This window comes from Zingiber officinale, chromosome 8A (genome assembly GCF_018446385.1).
Source record: "Zingiber officinale cultivar Zhangliang chromosome 8A, Zo_v1.1, whole genome shotgun sequence".
Classification (NCBI taxonomy): domain Eukaryota; kingdom Viridiplantae; phylum Streptophyta; class Magnoliopsida; order Zingiberales; family Zingiberaceae; genus Zingiber; species Zingiber officinale.
Window position 1 is genome coordinate 19,500,296 of NC_056000.1, and position 22,138 is coordinate 19,522,433.

Below are 22,138 nucleotides of genomic sequence, written 5' to 3' on the forward strand. Positions count from 1 at the left end.
GTCGATCGGAAAGTCCACCTGGCCGATCGGCCGGAATATCGCCCAGGCAGACACAACGACAACTCGACTGCAGGTCGAGTTTCCGACGCTCATGAGCCGATCAGCCGAGCGGCTTGTCTGCTCGGCTGAGCTACAGATCAACTAAGACTGCAGACCAGTCTGAGTATGTGATCGAGCAGCCTTCTCACTCGGTCCGGTACGCTTACACCACCGGAGGCCAGGATGGCCGAGCGGCCCTCCCGCCGGCCTAGTAACCGACAGAAGATTCATAAGAGGACAAAAGGGGCAGTAGGTAATATCCTTCTCGAGACGTGTGTCGTCGACAGACAGCATGGCCGGCAGCCAAACCGGACAGAGAATCATACGAGAGAAGTTTCCATTATCATGTCAGAGATATGCTCAGACGGTTGCGGTATGGGATCCAATATAAGGAGCGTGCATGCCTCTAGAAGCGTGTACGCGCCTTCCAGGGATCCAATATAAGGACTCCTAGACTTCGACAGAGGTATGCGAGATTCTTCACTGTAGCTACAGTCTCGTTACTCTGCTTCTACTTCATCTCGCCGTTTCCTGACTTGAGCGTCGGAGGGTCGTCGCCGGAAACCCCTTCCCGGCTTGGCTTTGTTGCAAGTTCGCTAGAGGTCCCCGTCATCGGGAGGTCATCCAAAGACAGCACAGAGCGTCACGTCCCCAGCGTCCGTCGACTCGACTCTCGGACAGGATCATATACTTAATTGGATAGAAAATATACTAGATTTTTTTTTTACATTGTGCTGAATTTAGGAGAAATTATATTAAAACAGGAAAAAAATATGCTCAATTTAATAGAAAATATACTCGATTCTAATGTAAAGTGTTGAATTTAAGAGGAATTATACTTATTTTTGGACCTTTTGTACTTAAAAAATCTTAGGGGCAATTAGGTCACAATATTTGTATGAGAGAGTTGAAGCAAATAAAACTTTACATACAAGGAGTGGAAACAAAATTTTTTAGGAGAGAAGATTGTATGCAAAATTCAAATTATGATTAGGGATATTTCTCTATTTTACCGATAAAATATTAAACAGCTGATAAAATATCAATATCTGATATAAAATAAAATAAATAACTTGCTCGTCACAATTGCAGTTGGGTTTAGCTGAAATCTTCACCTAAAAGGCAAAGTCTAATATAATATTGAAAGAGTGAGGAACCTTCATAATAGCGAGAACACTTCTCCTCAATCAGTCTCTATCCGATAAATAAATGTATAATAATTTTATTTACTATAAAATATGTTTTTCTGGAAGAAAAATAATTGAGGTAGTCGGTGGGCGAAGACCGCCAAAAAATTTTGATGGTAGGTGGTTCATATTATTTTTTTTGGAAAATTTCACTTTTGCCCTTAAAGCTTACATAATTACAACCTTTCCAATACCGTTTTGTCCCCATGATACAACTATTATAATGGCTTTTTACCTGATATTAAAAAAATATCAGATCCAACATATATAATATAAAAAATATTAAATTTAATACGGATATGATATGAAAAAAATATCAAACTCAATGATGATTTAATATGAAAATATATAAGAACATTTTTAATCCTGAAAAAAGGGGATGTATTAGAAAATGATGAAGAAAAGAAGATTTAGGAAGTTAGTGGGAGTGATAAGAAGGGAATAATATTATTTTTTTATATATTTTTTTGATAGCTTTAAAACTAAAGTATAGTTTTTTTTTAATAAATAAAGAAAGGTGGTCGTATGTTTTAGTCAAAAGCCGATGCAACTAAGTAAAAAAAAAATATGATAGAGCAAAGCGCAAAAGACTCCAAACTTTGGGGGGAAAAGGCAAAATGCTCGAGCGTTTTATATTTATCCTCGATTCCTTTATAAAATGCCTTGTCAGCTTGCTCCTTCGACCGAAGCAGAGAAATAAAACAAACCTAATTCTATCCTTAAACGAAACGCCTGAAGCAATCATTCATGGAGAAGTGGTCTCTTCTCGGGTCAACTGCGCTGGTCACTGGCGGCACGAAAGGAATCGGGTACCGATATTTGCTCTCTTGCTTCTCATGTATTTTCGATGCATCATCGCCGTCATGCTTTGTTCTCACCGTTAATTACCGCAGGCGCGGAATCGTGGAAGAATTAGGGCAACTCGGAGCCGTCGTCCACACCTGCTCCCGCACCCAATCCGACCTCGACAAGTCCCTCCAGCAATGGCACGCTGCCGGCTTAAAGGTCTCCGGATCCGTCTGCGACGTCTCCTCGCCGGCCAACAGGGCGAAGCTGATCGAGGAAGTCAAATCCGCCTTCGACGGAAAGCTCAATATTCTTGTGAGCGATTGGATCTGAAATTTGAGTCCTCTTCTTCTTGACTCACGAAAGCTGAAATTAAATTTTGTCTTTAGGTTTGTAATGCCGGAACAGGAGTGGTGAAGCCGGCGGTGGAGCAGACTGCGGAGGACTACAAGTTCGTGATGAACGTTAACTTGGAATCCGGCTTCTACCTCTGCCAGCTCGCGCACCCGCTTCTGAAGGCGTCGGGAAACGGCAGCATCGTCTTCATCTCTTCCGTCGTCGGATTCATGGCCATCGACGGCTTGTCCGTGTACGGCGCTACCAAAGGAGCGATTAATCAGCTCACCAGGAGCCTCGCCTGCGAGTGGCCGCGAGATAACATCCGCACCAACTGCGTCGCCCCTGGAACCATCAAAACCCCCATGATCGAACACGTAACTTGAAAAGCCTTAACTCGAGCAGCTTTTGAGTTCTTGAGGCTTCTTGACAGCAGAAATTAAAAATGATTTTTGTTGTTGTTGTTGTTGTTGTTGTTGTTGTTGGATTGAGGCAGCTGCTGCAGGATGAGACGTTCGTGGCGATGGAGACACGTCGCATTCCGGCAGGGCGGATCGGGGAGCCAGAGGATGTGGCGCCGCTGGTAGCGTTCCTCTGCATGCCCGGCGCGCGCTACATCAATGGGCAAGTCATCTGTGCGGATGGAGGACGAACTGTGAACGGCAACTTTTGATCATCTAAAGGTGTGAGATTTCGGGTTTGATGCTAATAAAAGTGTTGTAGAATGTTTGCACTAAGAGAGTAGTATATTTGTACCAAAATAATGTAATAAACTTGTAAATAAAAGAGTAAGGTCGAGAAATTGTTATTTTTGGTTGAAGCGTCGGCGTGCCGACTATTTTTAGAGAATTTATTGCCGCCCACGGTGCAGAGACTTTCTGGCAAAATTCTCTCAAGATCCGACAACCACTCGCGTCGTCCGTAGGTGCACTCCAAGACAAACGTTGCACTCGGATTAGAGAATGAAAAAGACTGCTTAATTGCGCAAGACAGAACCAATGCTACTGCTTTCGCTGGCGAAAACACTGGCAAAAACAAACCAGGTCGCCTGTGAGCGTGAGGCCCACGAGCTGGGGATTTGCACCTCCCCTGCGCGGGATGATCGCATGCGTCGCACCCAGTTTATGGATTTTCGGCTCGAACCCTCGAAACCACCTGATTTAGGCTCGGCCCGCGCATGCGTGTAGGTCCCCTTAACTTTGCTAAGCAAGGATGGAAGAGCTCCATATATAAGGTCTTCCAACCTTCTTAGCTTAGCAATGTGGAACTAAATGCATACACATATACATTACCATAAGAACAAAAATCAAGGAAAATAGTTTGAATTAAAAACACAAAACTCAACAGTCCCCTACTAATTCAAATTATTTTGGTTGAAAATAAAGACTTGTCCTGAGGCTTGGTTGCAATGAGCTTTTAGTGAAAATACCTTCCGGTTTGAATTTTCACCTAAGTATACCAATCTTATTCACATAGGTTTGAAGTGAACTCAGTCTTGAACTTAAACCTTTTATATGTGAAAATCAATTGGTAACAACTCATTACAGGCGACGGTTGAATCCTTCTGGGTTGGTGCATTACGACCATGCCACCGAATCCTGTTTCATAAGTGCTAAGGAGAGTTGCCTAGACCCCCCACACTGCGGCCTCACAGTTACACTTATATAGGTGAGTTCTCCAAGGATATACTGCGAGCATCCTGTCATTAAGACCTTGAACTCATTAAGAGCTCCTAAGCTCATCCTTACTAGCAGTCAAGCATCTATCCAGGGAAGAGACTGTGAGATTACATCTCAATCAATTTGATGCTTATGGTTCACCCTTATAAATTGTTTATACCACATTGAACCTACTTCTTGGAATCTCCAATCAGATAGGTTGGGTTGCTGTTATAGATGAAACCAAGATAGGCCTCAGTCTCATTCCCTTACTGGATCTCTTGATTTTCTCAGTATCAAGTCCTTTAGTGAGTGGATCAGCAATATTGTCCTTTGAACTTACAAAGTCCAATGACGTCACTTCAAGAGACACTAACTCACGAATAGACTTTAATCTTATTCGTACATGTCTCTTCTGTTTCTGGTTATACTTGGAGCTTCTAATATGAGCTATTGTTGTTTGATTATCACAGTGTACTGAAATAGAAGGTATTGGCTCTATCATCAAGGGAATTTCAGAAAGAAGACCCTTAAGCCAATCAACTTTAGTTACTGTGGTATCCAAAGCACACAATTCTGTCTCAAATGTAGAACAGGTTATAATCGTCTGTTTAACAGACCTCCAAGCAACTGCACCGCCTCCAAGTGTAAAGACATAACTAGTAACGTTTTTACACTCAGCAGTGTCAGCTATCCAACTAACATCATTATATCCCTCCAGGACTACATGGAATCTCCCATACCACAATCCCAAGGATATAGTGCCTTTTAGGTATTTAAGTATTTTGTCTAATGCATCCCAATGCGTTCTGTCCGGACAGCTGATAAACCTACTCAATTTCGTTATAGCAAAAGAAATATCAGGTCTAGAACAATTTGCTAAATACATTAGACTACCTATTATTTGTGAGTATCTTAATTGAGACACTGCTATACTATTTTTATTATTGTCGAGAGTTTTTGAAGGATCATAGGGTGTGACGACAGATTTAACTTGGTTATAGCTATATTTCTCTAATACTCTCTCAACATAGAGTGACTGAGAAATTGCTATTCCATCAGTTGAATGAGTCAACTTCAGTCCTAAAATCATGTCAGCACAACCCATATCCTTCATATCAAACTTACCACTTAAGAGGGCCTTAGTCTCATTAATAATAGAAACGTTAGAACCAAAAAGTAGAATATCATCTACATATAAACATAAGTTAATACAATTATCACCTTTCATTTTAGCATACACACATTTATCAGAGTCATTTATTTCAAAGCCAAACGATAGTATAGCTCTATCAAATTTTTCGTGTCACTGCTTTGAGGCTTGCTTCAAACCATAAAAAAAATTTGACTAACCTACAGACTTTATTCTCATTTCCAGAAACTACATGTCCCTCAGGCTGATCCATATATATTTCTTCTTCAAGATCTCCATTAAGGAATGTCGTTTTGACATCCATTTGATGGACCTTAAGATGATATATGGATGTCAATACTATTAACACTCGGATTGTAGTAATTCTGGTAACAGGAGAATAAGTGTCAAAATAGTCAATCCCTTCTTTCTGTTTGAATCCCTTAGCAACTAGGCGGGTTTTGAATTTATCTACTGACCCATCAGGTTTTAGTTTTCTCTTAAACACCCATTTACATCCTATAGTGGTACACCCAGGAGGTAAATCTACCAACTCCCAAGTGACATTAGAGATAATAGAGTCTATTTCACTTTTAATGGCCTCTTTCCAGTGCTTAGCTTCAGGAGAAGCCATAACATCTCTATATATTACAGGGTCACCTTCTATATTATAGGTGATAAAATCTTGGCCTAAATCTGTAGACACACGTTGCCTCTTGCTTCTTCTCGGTTCTATATACTCAATAAATTCATCTAGTCTAGAGTGACTTGAGGAAGGTGTACCTACTATGGATAATGGGACCTCTACGGCAGCAGGCATATCTCTAGTAGGAATACCAGATATAGACTGAGGTGTTCTCGTCTTCATAGGAAATATATCCTCAAAAAATGTAGCATCGCAAAGTTCTACAATAGTATTTGCATCTATTCTAGAAATTTCTGATTTAATAATCAGAAACCTATATGCAATACTATTTTAAGCATAACCCAAGAAGATACCATCTACGATCTTTGGACCAAGTTTTTTTCCTTCTGTGTTCAGGTACTAGTACCTTTGCAAGGCACCCCCACACTTTAAGGTATTTCAAACTTGTCCTCCGGCCTTTCCAAAGCTCATATGGGCTTTTATCCCTTCACCTCATGGGGATTGTATTTAACACATGACATGCAGTGTATAGAGCCTCCCCCCACATGAAGTTGGGTAACCCAGAACTGCCTAACATGGAATTAATCATATCTTCAAGGTTCAATTTTTTCGTTCTGCTATACCGTTGGATTGAGGACTATATGGAGCAGTTACCTCGTGAATTATAACAATGTTCAGACTACTTGCAGATGAAGCACTTGCCCTTCGACTTCTTCTTTCCAACTTTCTGTCCTGTACCTTGAGGTTTATTCACCTTCTTTATTGAAAAGATCTGTTTCTTCTTCTTCTTGTCTTTTGACTTAGAAATAGAACCATTTTCAGCATATTGAATCTGAGAACTGTGACGAAATATTCCTTCTGCTGCTTGTAGTTCTGTCAGAAGTTCCGCCAACATATACTCTCTTTTGTTCATGTTATAGTTCAGGCGGAACTGCTCAAAACTTTTGGATAGCGTTTGGAGAATTATATCGACCTGGGGTTCCCCATCGATTTTTCCTCTAAGGACTTGTATTTCATTCAGATAAGCCATCATTTTGAGGATATGATCCCTTACGAGTGTCCCCTCAGACATGGTGGCTGTCATTAGCTTTCTCATTTCCTCTTGCCTAGCAGTCCGACTCTGGTGCCCAAAGAGTTCTTTGAGATTATTCATTATATCATAAGCTGTTGGTAAATCTTGATGCTGATGTTGCAATACATTTGACATTGATGCCAAAATGTAACACCGCGCCATCTCATCAGCTTTTACCCATTTCTTATAATACTCAATCTCCTCTGGGGTAGAGTCACCGTCAGATGCATCAGGGCAAGCCTCAGTCAGTACAAACTTATAACTTTCAGCAGTAAGAATAATGTCCAGGTTTCTTTTCCAATCAATATAGTTTGGACCAGTAAGTTTGTTCTCTTTCAGTATAATGGCCAGTGGGTTGAAAGTCATCCTAAGAATCACAAAAATAAACTTTGGTCAAGACTCTAAATTTAGAATAATATTGATTCCTCAAACAATACTATTTTAAATTAACCAACACCTCAAATCACCGTGAATATTGCATGCCACGTTAGTGTGGACGTATACAAATTCAACATTTGTAAGAGGAGGGTGTGACCCACTAATTTTATTATCTTGTCATCCTAACTTTATGACAAATAAAATTAATAGTTGGTTTCACTTTGGTCACACAATACAATAGCAGTGACTCCGTTGGGGAGGATACTATTGAATGCGTCTAAGTGTATACCATTACTTGATACTAAGTCCATTAAATAGGATTGTGCCCCTTCAGTTGGAGAAGATCACACGCTCCTAAATAATTTCCTATAACCATCCATTAAGGAGATTTGATCTAGTGATCCGCAACAAACACATCGGTTGTGGAGGGAGGCACTCAGAGCCAACACGCAAGCTTGTTGCATCACTTACAAACCAGTAATGGAGATCATGAGATTTATAAAAGTCCCTCTCCCACTTAGTTATTTAAAATGAGGAATTTTAAACTATCCTAGCATACATCACATGCATACATACACATCACAGTAAATAAAAGCAATAAATATGAAAATTATTTTCCAACTATTATGGTCTTTTTCTGTTACTGTACTCCATGTGCTCCAACCCTAGCCGCTGCCATCTTTAGCCACCGCCATCGGGTCGAGTCGTCGCATCCATCTTGCTTCTTATTCCGCTGCGCCTCTGGTGATACAAAAGTACCACGCCTTGCAAGAATCCGATCCGCGACAAAAATAGAATTTTACATATATCGATCGTATATTCCACGAGTGAATGTACATGTATTCTAGATCGAACAAAAAATAAAATTCTAAAAATAATACAGCTCCTTCTATATTTGATACATACAATCATGCACACAAATAATGCCCTTGACATATCCAAGGGTCCAATCACACACAATATCTAAATGTCATTATAGTTGGAGCCTGCAACCAAAGAGTTAGCACATCCTACTATTATCCTACCTAAATTATGTATGACATGTGCATAACCTATTTGAATTCTAAACACACAAAGGCAAACCCTAGCTCTGATACCAATTGTTGGTTAATCTAGGAAAATGTACCGGTTCCACTGTACAAAATTTTTTTGTATAAGTGTCGAACCTTTCCTTAAATAACCTATTGTGTTTTTTAGAAATTAAATTAGGAATCATAGACGAAACTTAACATCATTAAATCCAAATTTAACTTATTTGTTCTTAATGGTTTAGATTTGAATCGCAAGCGGAACTTAACACTATTGATTCAAATCCACCTATGTTATTAATTTCATTAAATATTAATATCCAAAATTGGCTTCCAGGACTGTATGGTGAGGCACATGGCCTTCTTGATATGGGAGCAACCACCATCGCCTAGTCAAATCCTTTTAAGGAAAGCTAATATTTAATTTCCTTAAATAACTCTAGGTTAACCAAAAAGAACAATCGAATCACAAATTCGAAAAAGAAGAAAACACAAACTCGAAAAATAAATTCGATAAACTAGCTCTAATTGCCTCTTGTATTTAGAATTCTTACAAAGAAAATAACTAGTATGATGCGGAAGAAAATTACTAGTTATACCTTCTCTTTGTAAGCTAATGACCTCGAGATCTTCTGTCGTATTCCTCGCCTCGCCTTGGACGTTGTGTGGGCGACGATCCTCCAAGATGAACACCACCCAAAAGCTTCTTCCTCTTCTTCTAAAATCCGGCCACCACCACCACCAAGGAGAAGAGAGCAAAAGGGAAAAGAGAAGGGAGAGGGCTGGCCACACCAAGAGGGTCTCCAAGCAAGAGAATAAGAATTGTGTCTCATGAAGCCCCTCACCCCTTCTTTTATATTACTTGCCCAAGGCAAATAAGGAAAAAATTTTTACAAAAAATAAAATCATCCTCTATATTTTCCTTTTCCCTTTTTATTTTTTCATTTCTTTCCTCTTGATTGAATCAATCACCAATTTTGATTTTATGATGATTTTTATTTTTTACTTATGGTCGGCCCCTTGCTTGGGCACCAAGCAAGGTGGCCGGCCACCTCATCAAGGAAAAAAGAAATATATTTTTAAAAATTTTACAAGAAGAAAACCTCTTATAAAATTTACAAGCTCTCTTTCCTAAAGTAGGAGTTAAAAAAGGAAAGTTCTAAAAATTAAAACCATGTTTTAAAATTTAAAACTTCTCTTATAAAATTTCCTTTTTTAACATGATGATAGAAAATTTTAATTTTAAAACTTATCTCACTTTTTATTCTTAAACCATGAGGATGGTTAAAAAAGGAAAGTTTTAAAAATTTTAAAACTCTTTATTAAAACATGTGGCCTAATTCAAAAAAGGAAAGTTTTAAAAATTAAAATTTCTCTTTTAAAACTTATAATTTTCTACAAAGAGAAGATTTTAAAATCTCTCTTTTAAAACTTTAGAAGAGAATGTGGTCGGCCCTTGCTTGGTCACCAAGCATTGGACCGACCCACTTCTTGGACACCAAGAAGAGCCTTACATTTGGATGGACTTGAGGCTATAATGAGGCCACGACAGGAACCTAGAGGAGAAATCGGTTTTGGCCTTTCGATGAGCTTGAGTATCCCGTGCTCGCCCCGAACACACAATTTAAGTTCATCGATAATAACTCATTCCACTAGAGAGTTATTATCGCACTACCGCACCAATCCCAAATTACATTATGGGCTCCTTCTTATTATGAGTGTGTTAGTCTCCCTGTGTTTAAGATTACAAATGTCCACTAATTAAGTAAGTTACTGACAACTCACTTAATTAATATCTAGCTCCAAGAGTAGTACCACTCAACTTTATTGTCATGTCGGACTAAGTCCACCTGTAGGGTTTAACATGGCAATCCTTATGAGCTCCTCTTGGGGACATTCTCAACCTAGATAACTAGGACACAGATTCCTTCTATAATCAACAATACACACTATAAGTAATATCATTTCCCAACTTATCGAGCATATTGATTTATCGAGCTAAACCTCACCCTTTGATAAGTCAAAGAAATACATATTAAATATATTTGCTTGTTATTATATTAGGATTAAGAGCACACACTTCCATAATAACTAAGGTCTAGTTCTTTTACTAAGTAAGTACAAAAAGAACTTACCTAAATGATCCTACTCAATACACTTAAAGTGTATCAGTGTAATTTATTAGTCAAGATAAACTAATATTTAATTACACTATGACTATTCTGATGGTTTGTTCCTTTCCATCTTAGTTGTGAGCAACTTGTTTATAATTTATAGAGAGCCGACAACATGATCTGCTGAGTGTGACACCATACTCCATGTTATCTACTATATAAATTAATTGAATAATTACATTTAACAAATAAATACAGATATTGACTAATGTGATTCTTTTATTTCAAAAATAAATGTTTACAAAAGCTAGGCTTTTTGTATACACTCTAACAATCTCCCACTTATACTAAAAGACTAAGCTGTCATATCTGTTGCCATACATCTGATTCCATCCCCTCCACATGCCGATCAAAAGCTTTCACCAAAAGGGCCTTTGTGAAAGGATCTGCTAGGTTATCTGCTGATGCAATCTTAGCCACGACAACTTCTCCTCACTTGATGATGTCTCGTATCAGGTGGTACTTGCGCTCTATATATTTACTTGCCTTATGGGCTCGTGGTTCCTTCGAGTTTGCAACTGCACCGCTATTATCACAATAAATTGTGATGATCTTGGCCAAACCAGGAATCACATCTAAGTCCATTAGAAAGTTCCTGAGCCTGGCTGCCCCAGAGGCTCCCACATACTCAGCTTCCATGGTTGAGTCTGAGACGTATTTCTGCTCCATGCAATGGCTTCACCTCCTAGAGTAAACACATAGCTTAACGTAGACTTACTATTATCCCTATCTGATTGGAAGTCTGAATCCGTGTAACCCACAGGGAGCAAATCATCTGCTTGGTAGACTAGCATATAATCTCTAGTCCTTCTAAGGTACTTTAAAATATGCTTCACAGCAGTCCAATGTCCTTGTCCAGGGTTACTATGATATCTACTAACCATGCCTACGGCAAAACAGATATCAGGTCTCGTACATAACATTACATACATAAGGCTTCCTACAGCCGAAGCATACGGAACTGCCTTCATGTCCTCTATCTCCTTTGATGTCTTCGGAGACATCTCTATAGATAAGGCTACTCCATGCCTAAAAGGTAAAAAACCTTTCTTAGAGTTTTACATGCTAAAACGAGCAAGGATTGTATCTATATATAAAGCTTGGGATAGACACAACATTCTTTTCTTACGATCCCTTATAACTTTGATTCCAAGAATGTGTGCACATTCTCTTAAGTCCTTCATATCAAATTGTTTGGACAACCATACCCTTACGTCTAATAATACCTTGACATTGTTGCCAATTAACAAAATATCATCTACGTATAGTATAAGAAATACCACCACGTTTCCGTTACACTTCTTGTATACACAAGACTCATCCGGACATTGAATACATCCATATGATTGGATTACTTCATTAAACCGGATATTCCAAGATCTTGAAGCTTGCTTCAGTTCATAAATGGATCGATTGAGCTTGTATACTAAATGCTCTTTGCCCTTTTCAATGAATCATTCTGGTTGCTTCATATGGATGTTTTCTTCAAGACTTCCATTAAGGAAAGCTGTCTTGACATCCATTTGTCAAATCTCATAATCCATATGAGCAGCAATGGATAAAAGTATCCGGATAGACTTAAGCATGACTACCGATGAAAAAGTCTCCTCATAATCAATTCTCTCTTTCTGAGTATACCCTTTCACAACAAGCCTTGCTTTGAAGGTTTCTACCTTCCCATCTATCCCTCTTTTCCTTTTGTAGATCCACCTATATCCAATGACTTTTACACCATCAGGTGGTTCTACAAGCTCCCAGACCTTATTAGAATACATAGATTCTATTTCGGAATTCATTGTCTTTTGCCAAGATACTGCATCTATATCTTGGAGTGCTTCGTCATATGTTCGGGGATCAGGTTCATGTTTACATGGGATCATGTCTGAAGACTCTCCCAAAAACATGAATCTCTCAGGTTGCCTCACAACCCTCCCACTACGACGAGACACTGTCTCTGGCTGTGTATCATGTGTGACACGTGTTGCAGTTTCTTATGATACTTCATCTTGTACTGTTGGTACTAAAGTAGATGTGTCATCTCTTATTTCTTCTAGAACTATTTCACTCATGAGCTTATGGTTCATTATATAATCTTCTTCTAAAAATCGAGCATTGGTGCTAACAATGATCTTCTGATTTTTAGGATTATAAAACAAACCACCTTTCGTTCCTTTAGGATATCCCGCAAACAGACAAACTTCTGTACGTGATTCCAACTTGTCAGTATCTCCCTTTAGCACATGTGCTGGACTACCCCATATCCGGATATGATTCAGACTAGGCTTACGCTCATTCCATAATTCCATGGGAGTAGAAGGAATTGTTTTAGAAGGTACCATATTCAGAATGTACACTGCTGTTTCCAGAGCATATCCCCAAAATGAATTTGGTAATTCTGAATAACTCATCATCGATCTAACCATTTCCATAAGAGTCCTATTCTTTCGTTCTGCCACACCATTCTATTGGGGTGTACCGGGTGCAGACAATTGGGATTGAATCCCAACTTCTGATAAGTAATTCCTAAACTCTCCAAAGAGGTATTCGCCACCACGGTCAGACCGTAGTGTCTTGATACTTTTACCAAGACGTTTCTCCATATGAGCCCTATATTTTTTGAACTTGTCAAAGCATTCAAACTTGCGGCGCATCAGGTAAATGTATCCGTATCTTGAATAATCGTCTATAAAGGAGACGAAGTATTCATAACCACCTTTTGCCTAGATAGACATAGGACCACACAAATCAGAATGAACCAGTTCTACCCCATCTTTGGCTCTATACCCCTTGGCCTTAAAAGGTCTCTTGGTTATTTTTCCTTCCAAGCAGGATTCACATGTTGGAAAGTTTTCCAAATCTAATGAAACCAAGAGTCCATCGACTACAAGTTTTTAAATCCTACTCAAGTTAATATGACCAAATCTTAGATGCCAAAGGTACGTTTGGTTCATTTTCGAAGGTTCTTTTCTCTTATTATAGTTAGAAGATGTGTTATTAATTTCCATATTTTACATTGTGGGAGAAATTGAATTTAAAGTATATAAATTACCAACCAATGCACCAGAACAGATAATCATCTTATTTCTCTTTATAACGACATTGTTACTAAAGGAAACAGAATATTCATCCAAATACAGTTTAGAAACTGAAATTAAATTCTTTCTAAAACTGGGTACATAAAGATAATTTCTTAAAATCAAATTTCTATTCCTATCAAATGATAAGTAAACGTCTCTCACTGCAACATCCGCCACCTTAGTAACTTTGCCCATGTAGACAATTATTTCTCCATCAAATAGTCGACGGGTTTCCTGGAACCCCTGCAAAGAATTGCAGACATGATCAGTGGCTCCCATAACTACACACTAAGTGCTGGTAGATAACACCGCTAAACATGTTTCAACTACTAGAGTATGAGATATACCTTTATTGTTCTGGTTTCTACGAGGACAGTCCGCTTTCCAATGTCCAGACTGCTTGCAGATGAAGCACTTGCCCTTCGGCTTCTTCGTTCCAGCTTTCTGTCCTGTACCTTGAGGTTTATTCACTTTCTTTGCTGAAAAGACCTGTTTCTTCTTCTTCTTGCCTTTCAACTTAGAAGTAAACCATTTTCAGCATAGTGAATCTGAGAACTGTGACGAAATATTCCTTCTGCTGCATGTAGTTCTTTCAAAAGTTCCACCAACGTGTACTCTCTTTTGTTCATGTTATAGTGCAGGCAGAACTGCTCAAAACTTCTGGGTAGCGTTTGGAGAATTATATCGACCTGGGTTTCCCCATCGATTTCTCCTCCAAGGACTTGTATTTCATTCAGATAAGCCATCATTTTGAGGATATGATCCCTTACGGGTGTCCCCTCAGACATGGTGGTTGTCATTAGCTTTCTCATTGCCTCTTGCTTAGCAGTCCGACTCTGATGCCCAAAGAGTTCTTTGAGATTGTTCATTATATCATAAGCTGTTGGTAAATCTTGATGCTGATGTTGCAATACATTTGACATTGATGCCAAAATATAATACCGCGACATCTTATCAGCTTTTACCCATTTCTTATAATACTCAATCTCCTCTGGGGTAGAGTCATCGTCAGGTGCATCAGGGCAAGCCTCAGTCAGTACAAACTTATAGCTTTCAGCAGTAAGATCAATGTCCAGGTTTCTTTTCCAATCAATATAGTTTGGATCAGTAAGTTTGTTCTCTTTCAGTATAATGGCCAGTGGGTTGAAAGTCATCCTAAGAATCACAAAAATAAACTTTGGTCAAGACTCTAAATTTAGAATAATATTGATTCCTCAAACAATACTATTTTAAATTAACCAACACCTCAAATCACAGTGAATATTGCATGTCACGTTAGTGTGGACGTATACAAATTCAACATTTGTAAGAGGAGGGTGCGACCCACTAATTTTATTATCTTGTCATCCTAACTTTATGACAAATAAAATTAATAGTTGGTTTCACTTTGGTCACACAATACAATAGCAGTGACTCCGTTGGGGAGGATACTATTAAATGCATCTAAGTGTATACCATTACTTGATACTAAATTCATTAAATAGGATTGTGCCCCTTCAGTTGGAGAAGATCACACGCTCCTAAATAATTTCCTATAACCATTCATTAAGGAAATTTGATCTAGTGATCCGCAACAAACCCATCCGTTGTGGAGGAAGGCATTCAGAGTCAACACGCAAACTTGTTGCATCACTTACAAACTAGTAATGGAGACCATGAGATTTATAAAAATCCCTCTCCCACTTAGTTATTTAAAATGAGGAATTTTAAACTATCCTAGCATACATCACATGCATACACACACATCACAGTAAATAAAAGTAATAAATATGAAAATTATTTTCCAACTATTATAACCTTTTTCTGTTACTGTCCTCCATGTGCTCCAATCCTAGCTGCTGCTATCTTTAGCCACCGCCATCGGATCAAGTCGTCGCATCCATCTTGCTTCTTATTCCGTTGCGCCTCTGGTGCTCCAAAAGTACCACGCCTTGCAAGAATCCGATCCGTGACAAAAATAGAATTTTACATATATCGATCCTATATCCACGAGGGAATGTACATGTATTCTAGATCGAACAAAAAATAAAATTCTAAAAGTAATACAACTCCTTCTGTATTTGATACATACAATCATGCACACAGATAATGCCCTTGACATGTCTAAGGGTCCAATCACACACAATATCTAAATGTCATAATAGTTGGAGCCTGCAACCAAAGAGTTAGCACATCCTATTATTATCCTGCCTAAATTATGTATGACATGTGCAACGTATTTGAATTCTAAACACATAAAGGCAAACCCTAGCTCTGATACCAATTGTTGGTTAATCCTAGGAAAACGTACCGGTTCCACTGTACAAAATTTTTTTATACAAGTGTCGAACCATTCCTTAAATAACCTATTGTATTTTTTAGAAGTTAAATTAAGAATCGCAGACGGAACTTAACATCATTGATTCCAAATTTAATTTATCTGTTCTTAATGGTTTAGATTTGAATCGCAAGCGGAACTTAACACTATTGATTTAAATCCACCTATGTTATTAATTCTATTAAATATTAATTTCTAAAATTGGCTTCCAGGACTGCATGGCGAGGCACATGGCCTTCTTGGATATGGGAGCAACCACCACCGCCTAGTCAAAGCCTTTTAAGGAAAGCTAATATTTAATTTCCTTAAATAACTCTAGGTTAACCAAAAAAAAAACAATCGAACCACAAATTCGAAAAAGAAGAAAACACAAACTCGAAAAATAAATTCGATAAACTAGATCTAATTGCCTCTTGTATTTTGAATTCTTACAAAGAAAATAACTAGTATGATGCAGAAGAAAGTTACAAGTTATACCTTCTCTTTGTAAGCTAATGACCTCGAGATCTTCTGCCGTATTCCTTGCCTCGCCTTGGACGTCGTGTGGGTGACGATCCTCCAAGATGAACACCACCCAAAAGCTTCTTTCTCTTCTTCTAAAATTCGGCCACCACCACCACCAAGGAGAAGAGAGCAAAAGGGAAAAGAGAAGGGAGAGGGTCGGCCACACCAAGAGGGTCTCCAAGCAAGAGAATAAGAATTGTGTCTCATGAAGCCCCCTCACCCCTTCTTTTATATTACTTGCCCAAGGCAAATAAGGAAAAAAATTTACAAAAAATAAAATCATCCTCTAGTTTTTCCTTTTCCTTTTTTATTTTTCTTTTTCTTTCCTCTTGATTGAATCAATCACCAATTTTGATTTTGTGATGATTTTTATTTTTTAACAATGGTCGGCCCCTTGCTTGAGCACCAAGAAAGGTGGCCGACAACCTCATCAAGGAAAAAGGAAATATATTTTTTAAAATTTTACAAGAAGAAAACCTCTTATAAATTTTACAAGCTCTCTTTCCTAAAGTAAGAGTTAAAAAAGGAAAGTTCTAAAAATTAAAACCATGTTTTAAAATTTAAAACTTCTCTTATAAAATTTTCTTTTTTAACATGATGATAGAAAATTTTAATTTTAAAACTTATCTCCTTTTTTTTTTCTTAAACCATGAGGATGGTTAAAAAGGAAAGTTTTAAAACTTTTAAAACTTTCTATTAAAATATGTGGCCTAATTCAAAAAAGAAAAGTTTTAAAAATTAAAATCTCTCTTTTAAAACTTATAGTTTTCTACAAAGAGAACATTTTAAAAATTCAAAATAACCCTCCCTTTTTGATTTATTGTGGCCGGTCCCTTCATGCTTGGTCACCAAGCAAAGGGCCGACCCCTATAAAAGAGAATGTGGCCGGCCCTTGTTTGGTCACCAAGCATTGGACCGACCCACTTCTTGGACACCAAGAAGAGCCTTACATTTGGATGGACTTGAGACTATAATGAGGCTACGACAGGGACCTAGAGGAGAAATTGGTTTTGGCCTTCCGATGAGCTTGAGTATCCCCTGTTAGCCCCGAACACACAACTCAAGTTCATGGATAATAACTCATTCCACTAGAGAGTTATTATCGCACTACCGCACCAATCCCAAATTACATTATGGGCTCCTTCTTATTATGAGTGTGCTAATCTCCCTGTGTTTAAGATTACGAATGCCCATTAATTAAGTAAGTTACTGACAACTCACTTAATTAATATCTAGCTCCAAGAGTAGTACCACTCAACTTTATTGTCATGTCTGACTAAGTCCACCTGCAGGGTTTAACATGATAATCCTTATGAGCTCATCTTGGGGACATTCTCAACCTAGATAATTAGGACACAGATTCCTTCTATAATCAACAATACACACTATAAGTAATATCAGTTCTCAACTTATCAGGCATATTGATTTATCGAGCTAAACCTCACCCTTTGATAAGTCAAAGAAATACATATTAAATATATTTGCTTGTTATTATATTAGGATTAAGAGCACACATTTTCATAATAACTAAGGTTTAGTTCTTTTACTAAGTAAGTACAAAAAGAACTTACCTAAATGGTCCTACTCAATACACTTAAAGTGTATCAGTGTAATTTATTAGTCAAGATAAACTAATATTTAATTACACTACGACTATTCTGATGGTTTGTTCATTTCCATCTTAGTCGTGAGTAACTTTTTTATAATTTATAGAGAGTCGACAACATGATCTTCTGAGTGTGACACCACTCCATGTTATCTACTATATAAATTAATTGAACTATTACATTTAACAAATAAATGCAGATATTGACCAATGTGATTCTTTTATTTCAAAAATAAATGTTTACAAAATCTAGGCTTTTAGTATAAACTCCAACACCAATATCAGTAGATTTATTTAAGGTAGCATTTTCTACATTGAGTTTAAATAAACCTTCATTAAGGTAACCTTTTCCAATAAATGTTCCTAAATGTAATATTACAACTTTATTACATTTAAAATTCAACTCATAACTAGCGCAGACTAACTTCGACCCGTTAATCAAATTCTGACGGGCCGCTGGAACATGATGCACCTCATGCAATGACAGGACTTTTCCAGGGGTGAACCTCAGGTCAACTTGTCCTATCCCAAATAGCCTGGCTGCAGAATGGTTCCCCATGATCACGGAAGTGCCTTCAATTACCTGATAAGTAAGGAAGGCAGAGCGATCAGCACAACAGTGCACATTAGCACCTGTATCAACTAACCATTCATTGGGTTGATAGATCAAGTTTAGTTCGGGTTTGAAGGCAACAAACCTATCGCTGGTGCCGTCACTAGCAGTCACAACATTTGCTTGTGTCTTGGTGTTGGACGTATTGCTTTGGTTTTTCTTCTTGTCTTTTTGCTTAGGGCAGAATTTGGCATAATGTCCAACTTGTCCACATGTCCAACACGGCTTGGTTCCATTTTTCTTTTGAATCTTTGGTTTGGGTTTCATCTTGTTCTTCATTTTTTTATTTTTGAATTTTTTCTTATCAGATGAGACTACTATGTTTGCCTTTGGAATAAAATCCATAGGCATTCTTTTATCATCATCTTTATGTTGTTTCCGATGTTCTTCTTCGATATTTAAGGCAATCATCAAATCTTCTAGAGATATTTTACCTTTTCTATGTTTAAGAGTCATGCCAAAATCTTCCCAACTCGGAGGCAATTTTTCAATGATAGACAAGATCTGAAATTTTTTGGGCAATGGTATATCTCCTTCAGCAAGACCATTAATTTGAACTTGGAATTCATGTGTCTGCTCAATCACAGATTTGCCTTCAACCATTTTGAAGTTTAGGAATTTTGTCACAGTGTACTTTTCTAAACCAGAATATTCGGAGTTGTATTTTTTATCCAAAGACTTCCACAGCTCTTTAGCCGAAGCCGTTGAGCAGTACACATCAAATAGTGCGTCTGAGAGGGCAGACAGGATCCTTCCATGACAGAGATAATCCCTTTGCTTAAACCTCTGTAAGGCAGCACTATAGGCAGGTTCCTCTTCATCAGGTGAAGGAGGATCTGTTTCTATAACGGAGAATAGCCCTAGCGTAGTAAGCCAAAATTTCATCCGTTGTTGCCAACGTCTGAAGTTTTTGCTCGATAAATCTCTCGGGTCTGGCGCTAGCCTCATCAGACCCCGTTACCCTATCATTCATCATGTCTATTGATTCTTACAATAAATTCTCTAAAATTGTTGTAGAATGTTTGCACTAAGACAGTAATATATTTACACCAAAATAGCAAGCATGCAATAAACTTGTAAATAGAAGAGTAAGGTCGAGATATTGTTATCTCCAGTTGAAGCGTCGGTGTGCCGACTGTCTTTAGAGAATTTATTGCCGCCCACGGTGCAGAGGCTCTCTGGCAAAATTCTCCCAAGATCTGACAACCACTCGCGTCGTCCATAGGTGCACTTCACCTCAGATCGCTAAACACCAAGCCTCAGGACAAGGAAAATTAGAGCAGGCAGAGAGGGAAGGAGGAGAGAGCAGCTTGCTCGAGAGAGAATGAAAAAGACTGCTTTAGTTGCGCACTATGATCGCGTGCATCGCGCCAGATTTATGGATTTTCGGCTCAAATCCCTAAAACCACCTGATTTGGACTCGGCCCACGCATGCGTGTAGGCCCCCTTAACTTTGCTAAGCAAGTATGGAAGGGCTCCATATATAAAGTCTTTCAACCTTCTTAGCTTAGCAATGTAGGACTAAATGTATACACATATGCATTACCATAAGAAAAAAATCAAGAAAAATAGTTTGAATTAAAAACACAAAACTCAACAAAAAGTTAATTTCCAAGGCGATTAATATCATAATTTAGACTTCTCGTGATCCATAATGGAATCTGTTCGCAGCTTTATCAAAGAGAATTGTTACTAAAATTTATAGTATGTATTGTGGCACAGGGTTTGGGGTTTTACATGAACCTATGTATCGTATTATGGATTCATGCTTCACAAATACTGTTTGGCATTTGAAAAGCCCTGTAACAATAGAAGCCTTGGATCAGAAGGTTTTTCATTTTTCATTTAATGCAAATATTAGAACTTTCATGTGAATCTCAATCAAGCTGCCTCCACAAGAACCCTAACAATCGAGCCATTGTCGGAAACTGCTGTGCTGAGTTGGGAATAAATCCAATGGAATGGGGGTCGTGGTGGACATGCCTTCTTTGTCATTTGGAAGCAGTATCCATCCTGTAGATGCTAAGGCTAAGGAATGGACGGTGGAAAAAAATCGATAGGGAAATGTGAGAGAAAGGGAAAAGAAAAGTAAAGCTCTCTACGTATGGGAGTGAAAGAGAAAAATAAATGATATAGATCATGATCGGTGTCCTAAAGTTCATGTTGGTCCTGCCGAGATGAATCTCTTATGTGCTAGTCATTATTTCAAGGGCTAGTAGTCGTTCGTAATTTACCTCCTCCATGTTGACCCTGGGATGTGTTGGCGGAGGTGCTGAGGGCGAGCGTATTTGTCTTTTTGCCACAATGGACTCTAGTCGTTGACCACATGACTTGAGTGTAAACAAGAAAATAGAACCGACAAGATAAAAACCTTGTCACTCCATGCGAATCTAAATGATTAACCGTGAAAAAAACTCTTGATATGAAGAATAACGTGAAGAAATTAAATTATCAACAATAATAATTATTTGAAAAATGGAATACAATGGCCGACACTAGGGGCACCACTAAGATAGTGGATCTATTTTTTTTTTGAAAGATGGAATAAAAAAAAACTCTCTCACACCCTAACGAGAAGGAAAAAGCCTATATATAGGCTTTAAATCAAAATTCTCCAACCTATCATAGATCCTATAAAATAGGATTAGGATCACACACAATACGTTCTAAACGTCTAAAGAGTCGGACAAAACTATCAATGATTAGACTTCCAAATTATAAAATAAACTATTTAACACGCAATAGACTAGATTAACTTAGTATTCTAAGAACATCACTTTATAATTCAACACTCCCACTTAAAGTGATGTTTTTATAACTAATCCGAGCTTTGATCGCAGATCTTCGAATGCACCCTTCGAAAGTGATTTTGTAAAAATGTCGGCAATATTATCTTCACCCTTAACTGCAATTATATCAATAATGTCATCGAGCACTTTCTCACGAATGAAATGATGCTCAAGTTCAATATGTTTTGTCCTTGCATGGAAGATAGGATTAGAAGTAAGCTTGATTGCACTTAGATTATCTCCATGAATAGGAATATGTTGATCAATGGGTATGTGCAAATCTTCAAAGAGTCTACGAAGCCATATACACTCTTGAGCGGCATGAGCATATGCTTTGTATTCTGCTTCAGTCGTGAATAGAGATATCGAGCCTTGCTTTTTGCTACACCATGATATACTTGTAGTTTTACACAAATACAAAACCAGAAGTTGATCTCTGATCATCCAAGTCTCCACCAAAATCAGCATCTACAAATCCTTGCAAGGAAAACTCTACACCCTTCTTATAAAATAGACCCAGGTTAAGAGTAGAGTTAACATACTTTAGGATCTTCTTTGCCTCTTCAAAGTGTGGCTTCCGTGGCTCTTACATATATCGGCTAACCATACCGACGGAGAAGGCAATATCTGGCCTTATTATTGTCAAATAAATAAGACTTCCCATAAGTGCACGAAAGGGACGAGGGTCCGATAAACATGTTCCTTCATCACGACGAAGTCTTGCACTCACATCAAGTGGTGTAGACCATTTCTTTCCATCAATCAATCCAAATTTCTCAATGAGCCGTTTAGCATA

The 22,138-nt window shown here is 38.1% G+C and overlaps 1 protein-coding gene across 1 annotated transcript; it reads left to right on the forward strand.

Moving 5' to 3' along the window:
- The first annotated feature begins 1,898 nt into the window (after nt 1–1,898).
- LOC122007800 (tropinone reductase homolog At5g06060-like) lies at nt 1,899–20,350 on the forward strand. Its single transcript, XM_042563330.1, has 5 exons — nt 1,899–2,035; nt 2,120–2,327; nt 2,402–2,725; nt 2,845–3,062; nt 20,157–20,350. The coding sequence occupies exons 1-4, from the start codon at nt 1,974–1,976 to the stop codon at nt 3,019–3,021; spliced, it is 771 nt and encodes a 256-aa protein (XP_042419264.1). The 5' UTR covers nt 1,899–1,973; the 3' UTR covers nt 3,022–3,062; nt 20,157–20,350.
- The last annotated feature ends 1,788 nt before the right edge of the window (nt 20,351–22,138 follow it).

What these genes read in the sequence shown, in the direction of transcription:
- LOC122007800 (XM_042563330.1), top strand. Translation starts at nt 1,974, where the DNA reads ATGGAGAAGTGGTCTCTTCTCGGGTCAACTGCGCTGGTCACTGGCGGC. An exon ending in GGCGGCACGAAAGGAATCGG is followed by an intron (nt 2,036 to 2,119) that starts GTACCGATATTT and finishes TAATTACCGCAG; the next exon opens with GCGCGGAATCGTGGAAGAAT. An exon ending in AAACCCCCATGATCGAACAC is followed by an intron (nt 2,726 to 2,844) that starts GTAACTTGAAAA and finishes GGATTGAGGCAG; the next exon opens with CTGCTGCAGGATGAGACGTT.